This window comes from Photinus pyralis, unplaced genomic scaffold (genome assembly GCF_008802855.1).
Source record: "Photinus pyralis isolate 1611_PpyrPB1 unplaced genomic scaffold, Ppyr1.3 Ppyr1.4_LG9, whole genome shotgun sequence".
Classification (NCBI taxonomy): Eukaryota; Metazoa; Arthropoda; class Insecta; order Coleoptera; family Lampyridae; genus Photinus; species Photinus pyralis.
The window spans coordinates 4,683,764-4,694,980 of NW_022170878.1; the positions used below are offsets into that span (position 1 = coordinate 4,683,764).

The following is an 11,217-nucleotide window of genomic DNA, read 5'->3' on the forward strand; positions in this document are numbered from 1 at the left end:
GACGGGATTTCGTGGGTTTAAACAAAATTCTGATCAAGTGTCAGCCACACATCGCCGCCTGAGATCGCTCCGTGTGCACCGCCGGCCGGTTGGGTTGCCTACCTACAGGCGCGAAATTCCAGAAGGTAAATTTGGCTCTGGCACCCTTATTTTAGATTTCCGACCCCAAGTGTCCTATATCAAAATACTCCCCTACGCACCACCTACACGCTCCCAAACGGTGGCAGGTACTATAGGAATCACCCTGTATATATCGGTTAAGAAAATTCCTTCTTTTACTTATCACTTTTCCCCTATGATTTTTTCTCGAAGGTCTTCTTTGCGACCATGGCGTACTAAATTCCTGTTTCTGTATGGAAGTTCCTTGAATCGGGACACTCAGTAATCTTAGTTCTCCGTTTCTCGGGGTCTATTGCGGTGTGTCCTGAGACGCAATCGTGGTGCAAAATATTCGAAACTTAGTGGGAGACTTAGTAAAACGAGATTCTGCCACGTTGTAAACAGATCATTTATAAATGTTTTCTCACATCCTCTCCCTCCTCTAGTCTAGTTACTGCCAACTTTCTGATCATTATTGGTTTTCTTAGTAGGCTCTGCGTCACTTGAATTCTCTGCAGTTTTTTTATTGTTATTTTTTTGCCTTTATTTTTGCCCACAACTTCGCCATCCGGAGCAGTTATTAATCGGTTTTTTTTAATACTCCCAAGTTAAACCCAACCGGGTAAATACTATTTTGACTGTATTTCATATAAACATCCAATCCATTAGAAATAAAATAGGTCTTTTTGAAGCCTATTTACAAGGAAAAAATTTTAATGTCATCTGCGTCACCGAGCACTGGCTGAAATACGATGAAGTTGAAGGTTTCAGAATCAACGACTGGATAGTGGCATCTGCCTTTTGTCGAAAGTGCAAAATACACAGCGGAGCTTTAATTTTGATCAAACAAAATGATCTCGTTTGTAAACCCCTTGAGGTAATCAACAATTTGTCTGTAGAGGTGCACTGTGAAGTCACTTCAGTACCTATTAATCAAGGGATACGCTTTGGTTATTCTTTCATGTTGCCGTTCTCCCTCGGGTGATTTTCAAATTTTCGTAAATCACTTCGAAGGAATTCTAACCAAGGTAAATACAATAATATAATAATCGCAGGAGACTTTAATGTATCATTTAATGAAACAGGTGATAGTAATGCCACACAATTATGCAACTTATTAAGTGCTTATGGTTTTATTAAAACTATTGTCGTACCTACACGCAAAAAAAATTGCATAGACAATATTTTTATCAACTTCGGGGTTAATAACTTTCAGTGTAATATTTTGGACACAAATCTTTCTGATCATTATGGTCAGGTAATTACTGTGCAATGTGGTAAAACTGAATGTAATGAAAGTGTAGATAGTGTTAAGACTTACAGACCGATTACTAGCTACGGAACCCTCAGCTTATTTAGAATTTTGAACGAGTGCGACTGGAGCTATCTTAACGACACAAGCATTAATTTGAACAAAAAATTCAGTGTATTTTTTAAAAATTTTTGTGATTCATTTAACATCGCGTTTCCGGAAAAAAACTTTAAGTTAAAGTCTTTAACACTGAGAAGAAACAAAGACACTAACATAAAATGGTTCACTCCGCGGTGTTTATCAGCTCATATGTGAGATCTATGATAGAGATAAATCCGAAGAGCTTCGTAATATCAAACGAAATGTTTTTAATAAATATAAAACAGCAATTAAAAATGCTAAAATTTCTGCTAATTGTGCGGCCATAAACTTCTCTTTCTCTATTGGTACAATGTGGTCAATTGTTAATTCTCATAGAAATTCAAATAAGGTGATTAAACATACATTGTGATACTTTTAATAGACATTTCGTTAACAAATCTGGCGATAATTAACCTAAATCAAACTTTAAGTGATACTTCGGAGGTTTGCAACATTAGGATAGCTTCGCATTTAAAATTTTCACTTACTCCTGTATCACCGATTGAAGTTAGAGACACTATACCTTCTTTATCAAATAGTAAATGCAAAGATATATACGGCGTGACCACGACCCTTATAAAAACAAACGTTAGTGTTTATGTTCTAAAACCTCTCACCAAATTAATTAATGAGTCGTTTTTAAATGGCATTTTTCCCGATCAACTGAAACTCGCTCGACGTAGATAATGTTACCAATTACCGGCCCATCTCTGTCTTACCAGTTTTCTCGACGGTTTTTGAAAAGCTGATTAATAAAAGAATTGCTTATTATTTTGAAGATCTCTTCAGTCATAATCAATTTGGGTTTCGTAGTGGGAGGTCTACATCTGTCGCTATCGCTAAATTTGTAACACTTACGCTTAATTGCTTTGAAAAAGGTGAACACGCTTGTGCAATTTTCATAGATCTAACTAAAGCATTTGACAGCGTCCAACATCTAATTTTATTAGACAACCTCGAGAAAGTCTATGGATTTGATGTTTACTAGCAAACTCGTCATTGAATCATATCTTACAAATAGCTTTCAATGTGTAAGGATAAATAATAACCTATCAGAAAAACTCTGTATAACGAAAGGAGTACCCTAAGGTAGTATTCTGGGGCCTCTTCTCTTTTTAATCTATATTAATGATATGCCAAGATTTATTTCTGGAAATAAAAGCTGCCTTCTTTATGCAGATGACGCATTGACGCTACCTTACTTGTTGGGGCCGAACACATTAACGGAGCACTAAATAACTCCAATGAATTACTTCAACGAGCTAATACTTGGTGCACCATAAACTTATTACATACCTATAAATACAATGAAAACGGTATGTTGCTCCGAAGATAAGCAGAAACTTATTTGTTTTGCGTAGATTAGCGAGTAATGTAACTATGAATATCCTTAAAACTGCCTATTTTGCACTCATACATAGCCCCTTGCTATTTTTATTTTTATTTGTCTTTGTTTGGTTAAGCGCAATGAACATTATTTTGTAAAAAATTACGATGTTCATAATTATGACACCCGCAACAAATTTAATGTATTTATCCCTTTTTGCCGTTTAACTAAGACGCAACACAGTTTTGATTATCTATATCCCTGCCTATATCAATATAAAAATGTATAATTATATTCCTCACAATACTTTACCTTTTCATTTATTGAAATCAACTAAACTCAACTAAAGCATTTCTTATTGATAAAGCGTTTTACTCGTATGAGGAATTTTTCAGTACAGAGTGACAATTAAGTATTGTGTTATAATTTTTGTTTGCTCTTACATTTGTTATATTTTTAATTTGCTTTTGTATTGACTAATGTATGTAGGCTGTTCTACGAAACATTAAATAAGCTTATTATTATTATTATTATTATTTATTATTATTATTATTTTGAGTGGGCGGGGTTTCAGCCAAGGCGGCTCTACCAACCCAACTCACTATACATTTACAAATATCCATGCCAAAACCCGGATTCTAACAAGGGATTGGTTACTGAATTTGTTCACCAGTTATCGAAAGCGTCATCAAGAAGACATACGTTTGTAGAGTTGCACTTAGTTTAATGTCACTAACTCACTTCCTAGTCATATCCTCAATAATCAATAAATTGAAACCGTCTTTCGAAACCACAACTCTCCGTTATATCTTCCTTTGATCTTGCGGGAATATTAGTAATGTTAACGTTTCTGTATATCCTGCATTAGACATAGGTGTGCGAAATTTGTCGGGTATTGACTGTATAGTACATTATAGGTTACATACAACCAAAGAGGCATACTCTTTGATACAACATGCAATATAATAATAGATATTATCATCTCTTGTAAAATTTGTTTCCATCAACTCTGCTTACCAAGCAGCACTTGGTGGATAGAATTTCCACTGTAATCTTTCTGTATCTTGAAATCTCTCATAGCAATTTCCATTCTTTTTCAATTGATTCCACTGTCGCCCTAAATTATAAGCAGTCTTCCGCTTCATAGCAATAAATCTCGTCAATGATTGAATGTAACTTTCGGTACTTAAGGGCGTTACCACCTCTGGATGAATATCTTGATATACCGCACTAGTGAAAACAACATTCCTTGCTTTTGAGGAAGAGTGGCCTCATCATGCACGCGCATACGGCACACCATCATTGGGTAGATGGACTTCCACTTCCATGTCTTTAACGCATAAAGCAATTCCTTCTTACACATTCAATAGTTTTCCGACATTTCATAATCCAAAACCTTTTATAATCCGGTTTCATCAATTTCAGTATTATCAGACATTTTCAACTTTTGTTAAAAGTCGTAAATATACAGTAAATTTGACATATACCCGCAGACACAAAAGTAACATCACAGGAGTTTTCGTATACTGCCATAAGTGGTGGTCTTTCAGGATTGACACCCAACTCACTTTTATTTTTACAACTTACTTTTCCCTAGGCTGTACTTCAAAATATGGAAACGTTTTTGTGGAACAGAAAAAGTATTTGATTATGCGGAGTATATTGTAACCTAAATGCATAAAGGGAAAAATCCGGCTTTTAAAACCTTTTGATGGTTTTTTTGTATCCGTTTACAGTATCAACTCGTTGTGACAAAATCGCGGAGTGTCCTTTGACGACAGTTGTAATCGTTACAAATACGTTTGTGGGTATAAAGGCATTTCTCAATTCAGTGATTTTTCCAAATGTGGCTCGTTTCCTGCGCAATTTTATATCGTTTCATTAAACAGACAAATTTTAAATGTTTACGGTTTCTACACATCGGTACTCTGCTTTTCATCTTTCAGAAACTATGGTATCAACACGTGTGGCCTAGTTTACAGCAGGAGATGCGGACGCAAGAAGTTTTAGCCGCAGTTTTGCAACCAATTTTATATTTAATACAGGAATCAACAATAGAAGAATACGAGTCCATCATCCTTCCGTCCTTTAGGTGAGCAATGGAACGTTTAAAGATTATTTCTATATTGGAAAATGTTTCAGGAGCGTATTTTCGACTCCGAAATCAATTCAAGCAACGGTTACCTTGTTAGAAAATTTACACGTTATTCTCGAGAAAACTCCACGTGACGATATACGTACTGAAGTTTTGCCTATGCTGTATAATGCGTTCGAAAGCAGCACAATACAAGTTCAGGTAATACACTGATCCCATATATCCCTCCTATTAGTGTGTAGTATTTCAGTAGTATTTAGCTGCATGAATAGTTTTGTATAATATTCTATGTAAATATAACGAACTCGTTTTACTAAGTAAGAAATGGAAATGGAACTTATTTCGGGTCGTTAAAAGTGAATTAAAAAAAAAAAAACAATAAGTTCGGGTTCCCAGAGGATTTTAGCAGCAACTCCGTTCTGCATTATTTCAAATGCATAACAGAGAAAGTAAGACATCGCTTGAAAAGTGTGCCCTCTCTGAATATTTAAGACGCAATTTATAGATTCATTTAAGTAGTTTACGAAAAGAACATCTTACGGTACGATGGGAATACACTGTAGCCAAAATAAGATGTCTACGAGTATACAATGGGGATCTCCGAAACCATATACAAGATGCGACAATAATCAAATTAGGCAAAAGTTGTGCAATTAAAGAGTAATTCTCATGCTGTAAAGAAAGCCACAAAATTCCTATCACTTACCAAATATATGCCACAAAACCGAGATTTGTAGATTTCGATTTTATTTTTTTCTGATATTATTTGAACAGACACAAAAAAATTAAAAACACTTTCTCCTATTGAACATATTTTTCATTTTCCAGCATAATTATTCTCGCATCCTGTTGAAACCAACAAACACCGTAACTTATAATTAAAGGTGGCCAAACCTTCCAATATTTGTAATCATTGATTAACCCTAAAAAGGACCGAAAGTATTTGAGTATTCTGCACTTCTGCAGCATGTTTTCCAAGTTTACCCTTAAATGCACGGAGCTACTGTAATTAGTGATATGTTTTGGGCTTAGAGCTCTCTTTGTTTACGGATCGTATATGCCCCTTAAATCAGAATCCAAAATAGGCAGTAAAGTTAACCACTTGCTTTATTTTTCAGAGTGCAGCACTAGTCGCAGTTACAAACGTCTCCGAGTACCTGGACGAAATGTCGGTGCGGCGTATGGTTCTTCCAAAAACGAAAATGGTATACGAAAAAAATCAAAACGATTTAAAAATTGTATCGAACGTGCTCTCCTGCGTGGAAAAGACACTAGATCGATTCGACAAAAGTCAAATTATCGACGAGGTGCTACCGTTACTTTACGACGTGCGCTTATCGGACCCGCAAATTATTCTTCGTGTAGTTAGTAAGTATACACCACCACACAATCAGCCCCCATTGCCACAAATTCAATTTTGAACATTGCTAACGGCGTGCTTCTTTTTAGATATTTACAGGCTCATGCTTAGCGATAAAAAATATGGGCTTTCGATAAATTTAATGGCGACGAAGGTAATGCCATCGTTACTGCCACAAACAGTAAATCCCTCATTGAATTTAGATCAATTTACGACTTTATTAGAAGTGCTTCAAGAAATGTTAGATCAGATAGATAGGAATCAGCGTAACAAATTAAAATTGGATAACTTATCGTTACCCAGCCCGGAAAGGCATCGGCCCTTAAGGCACCAGTATAGTTCGGATAATATGCACGTTCCGCCGTTCAACATACCAAATTTACGAATAGAGCAGCGGAAAACGTCTAGCGCGGAGGATATGGCCAGAAAGAATTCGACAGGTTTGTAAAGCCTGCTTTATACCATACGTTTAAAGCTAAATTTCAAACTACTAATAAAATAACCGTTCGACGGATTGAAAACTCAAATACGGTATTTATGTGGAATAAACAATTTTCAAACTCAAACACAAAGTTATTATTGGTTCGAACGACAAAAAGCGCCCTTTGTTAGCTTTACAAAGTGCTAAATTTGAAACTTTGTGCTTTTTTTTAAATTTCGGGTTATTACAGTTATTGAAAGGGGCCTATACTCGATATTGTGAAATTAAAGTACCCACCTTAATTATTGTACTTATTTCGTGCTTTTTCTCACATAAACCACATTTTCTGCTCTCAGCAGAAGCATAAAATAATTTATGAAGAATATTCGGAAACTCACTTATGAACCAATCACAATTTTATAAAGTATCTTTTGCCGATATTCAGCAGGGACCAAAAAATGAACACCCTTATTGAGTTTGTAAGAATATGAAAAGATCATCAAGCTCTGAACAGTGTGTAAACCATACTGATAAATAAGTAGGTAAAGAATCTCTAAGGATTCTCCGTAGAACATTAAGTGAACGTGTCGAAAGATTCTTTAACGGGTCCTTGAAAAAGGTTTCTTGATTCTTTAAGAATTACCAAAGAACGTCTAAATGTTCTAAAGAGCTAAGAATAGAATGGATTTTTAAAGATCATAAAATAGTATATTATGCATCAAATTTTATAAACGACAATTTAGATATGATTTTATGTGAGGAACGAGAGCAGCGAGTGTTAGTATCGTATTCCTAGAGAAGTTTATAAAACGCGTTACATATAAAATACTCTTTCTCTACAACCAAATAATTTATCAATTCTTGGGACCATTTTTGAAAAATAGGATGAATTATTTTCAACTTTAATGACGAATTTGTCTTACGAGGAATGCCAAAATGATTAACATCAAACTATCAACTACGGCCTAGACATCTCAACAAGATTCAAACCGTTAAACTACGAGCGATTTTAATTTAATATTTATGGAAAATGCTCCTACACTATATGATGAAACTTTTAAGAATCAATCAATGCTTTAAAACGTTCTCAAAATTTTTTAATTTAAGCACCTCTGACTGTTCTCCGGAAATCCTTAGTGGCAGCCTCCGAAGCTGTTTTAAAATGGTACTTAAGGTGGCAGCACAGATATTTGTTTATGTTCCTGCAAATTTAAGTCGCGAATACGGTACTCACATGCTAGTGCTCAATTCCTTTGTTAATTCCAATCTTAAATTCTAGCACATATCCTTTGATAGTACTACGAGCATCTTATGACGCCTATTATTCAGTAGAGTTACGTTTGCGACACGAGCAAGCTTGCGAGCGAGTGGAGCAAGTGATTTTGCTGATGCAATGATTTTGCTTACACCCATCTCTTTTAGCCAACAAGCAATGACATTTATTTTTTAAAGAATCATCAATAAAAATTAAATAGGGTTCTTTACCACTGTGCTTCGATCGCTGCATCTCTCTCACAGTCGAGTTGGTTGAAATATATAGACACGAGTGGGACTTCTTATTGTAAGGAACCTTTGAGATAATTTCTTTCAGAATTTACACATCCAGGAGTGACATTTTCGGAGATATTTAGAGATTTTCCACGGTACAATTAAAGTATCTCCCATTGAATCAGAAAAATGGTATGAGTAATATCTTTGTAGAGGTTTTGAAGGCTCTATAAAGAGCATTATGATAGAAAAATAGAACAAAATTACCACACAATTGGGGCACGAGCAGATTTTATTCAACATCAAGTATTGGGGTCATTGCGAAGAATATGAATCATTTGACAACCAGAGCCAACAATTGTGTTATAATATATTTTATATTTCAATGGCAAACTTTTTTTAAAAGTTGATTTGCCTTTGAGCTTTGACTCTTACAGAGATCCAGAGAGTGAGCATCGTAGAGTTAAAAGATTCAATAGTAACGGAAGAATCATTAGGGAATCTCGAAGATTACTTAAAGATACTTTTAAAGAAACTCTAAACATGTCCAGAGCAGTTTTTAGTAATTTTTGAAGAGATTCTGAAGGATATTTTAAGAATCTTTAGATAGGCTTAGGAAAACTGAGCACGGAATAGTCTATGAAGAATATCTCCAAAAACTACTGAAAGGTTATGTGGAAACCACCTGCTAAGGATAACGCCAGTAATAAAAGTTAGGAAGCTGTATAGGTGCGGGAAACTCAGAAAATAAGGGCACTTTTTGCCGTATGTGCCCGTGATTTCTTTAAATCTAAAAAACATAGAATTAATTGTTAATAAATTTATAAATTCGTCGAACGGTTATTTTTTATTAGACTTCAAACTTGAGTCCACATAATTTTTACGCCGACAGTAGATTTGGAGAAAGATTATACCCTCAGTTATCATTTTTTAAATCTATTTGACAACAAACAAGGCTAGTTTGTTGTTAACCAGATCAAATTTGGGGGGTGTGTTAATGACGAGTAATTTTTGTAAGGAGTGTTAGTTTTGGTTTGATTGTAGGTGGTATGTTGGGCGGGTGGTGGTTCGGAGGTTCACCTTCGTCGCCCGACAGCAACTTCCTGCGGGTAGTGAATGCGTTCCCCAACCGCAGACTATCGGATAATACGCTCATGACACCAAAAATTCGCATCGCTCCGTCTTGCGCTTCGTCGCCGGGCGGCACTCCGGGCGGTGGATTACCTATTCGGCGCCATTCCAGTATTGGACCACAGGAGCGGAGAGGTTCAACAGTAAACCTCTCTCCTCCAACGGTAATATTTCATTCAACTTTAAATATTATAATGTTTGTATTAAGAGAGTACCCTAAAGTTGCAATTGTAATTAATTGAAAATAGATGTCATTATAATTCGATGCTGAGATAGCGATTGTTCGCACAGGGCGCGATAGGCTACAGCTCTGTGTCCCGAGGGGGCTCGAGCCTGTCTGTGCCGTCTACATATGTAAGTGCAGAGGTGTGTGTCGCGTGAGTTTATCTGTTATTATTATAATGACGCGAAAAATGTGCACCCCGTGGCGTGGCTCACCTGCGGGCCGCCCCACGGCCCCCTGCACGACATCACATGTCATTCATGCCACCTTGTTAATTGTATTTTCATTCTCATTTGTGCCGTCCGACCGCTTGGAACATGCCGTTTGTTGATTGCGCTCTGTCTCTATTCAGCTTGCACGGAGCATGATAGTGAGTATCTGTTTTGATGTAATCCGATAGGCGGAGAGTTCAATTTTTTTTGTAGTACTCCAAAATACACGACGCTGAACACTGTTTTAGACGTTGTTTTTCCTATGTTAGCTTCTGCTGTTTAATATAGTCAAGTAGGATCCATCACCATCATGCATTTCACTATCAACACAGTGTGCACTATGAGACTTTGTCGCACAGCGCTCTACACGCTTCTTTGCAGGGAGGTTCGATGCCGAACACCAGCAGCAGCGTGCCATATCTACTTAGTAGTAGCATGCAGAGCATCAGATCACGTAGGCCTTCCGCCGTCTTTGGCGGGTCGCAAGGATCAGGTCTACTACAGCAACTGGGCTCCGGCATGGTAAGACTCACCTCTTCACACCATCAGGCCAACGGCAGAATGTTGACTAGTAGCACAGTTAGGAAATGCCCTTCCCTGAACATAACATTTAGCTGAATGTACGTACGTATGAACGACGATAATAACGTTCACATTCCTGCTTTCCCACACTCATTTTACCTCTGTCGTGCATAATCACTCACCAGCGGGGGCTGTTGCCTTAATTAGTAAAGAAGGATAGTTATGATAATGCAAAAGGACCACAACAGCCCTTCGCCTAATTGTTTTTTGATGTTCCAGTACAACCTATTTTCCGGCCGCCAATAAGAATCACCATGATGATGATTTGAGTTCATTCGTTTATCATGATTTACGTATATTTCATTTTGTGGATATACAGAGGAAGATCGGAAGCGGCTTATCGAGCGACAATCACAGGCGACAGCACACAATGCGAGGCCCTATCAATCACTGTTACGTGTGTTCATTCGCAGTGTTTTCCTCTCAATTATGCGATCCCTAGGGGTTGATAAGACAATGTTAACTATCATACAATCCTGAAAAGATGTGCCCTAATTACATACAAAGCTATCCCTTGACAATCGTTTACACACTAATAATAAATTTACATGCCACCTACTTTTTAACACATTGTGTCTAAAATACTTAATGCATGCAATCTTATATGTCAATCTAAAATAATTCAAATGTTTATAAATTGCGACAACTTACATCCAAGTCGAATTTAGAATTTTCATGTGTACGTAAAGACTTATTGCCACCCTTTTCAATCAAGATTACTATACTGTGATTCGTGTGTAAGAACTTTTAACTAAAATTGGTTGTGCTCAACGTATAATGTGAAAGAAAAAAAACGTAATTTTTTATTCGCCGTTTCTTCACAGTTTCGCCTTGGAATATGAGGAATACGATAACCGCGTGGATCTTTGAAACCGCAACGGTTTTT

General features: G+C 36.6%; 1 protein-coding gene across 3 annotated transcripts; it reads left to right on the plus strand.

Moving 5' to 3' along the window:
- Nucleotides 1-4,769: 4,769 nt before the first annotated feature.
- On the plus strand, nt 4,770-11,176 carry LOC116180819 (SCY1-like protein 2). 3 transcript variants are annotated; one of them, XM_031500953.1, is made up of 8 exons: nt 4,770-4,911; nt 4,962-5,115; nt 6,033-6,282; nt 6,364-6,714; nt 9,228-9,478; nt 9,606-9,680; nt 10,131-10,369; nt 10,551-11,176. In XM_031500953.1, exons 1-7 carry the CDS (start codon nt 4,808-4,810, stop codon nt 10,365-10,367), a joined length of 1,422 nt encoding a protein of 473 aa, XP_031356813.1. In that variant the 5' UTR covers nt 4,770-4,807; the 3' UTR covers nt 10,368-10,369; nt 10,551-11,176. The 3 variants fall into 3 exon arrangements, with proteins under 3 accessions (XP_031356813.1, XP_031356815.1, XP_031356814.1); XM_031500955.1 differs by having other exon boundaries at nt 10,131-10,271; XM_031500954.1 differs by lacking the exon at nt 9,606-9,680 and adding an exon at nt 9,890-9,907 and having other exon boundaries at nt 10,131-11,176.
- The last annotated feature ends 41 nt before the right edge of the window (nt 11,177-11,217 follow it).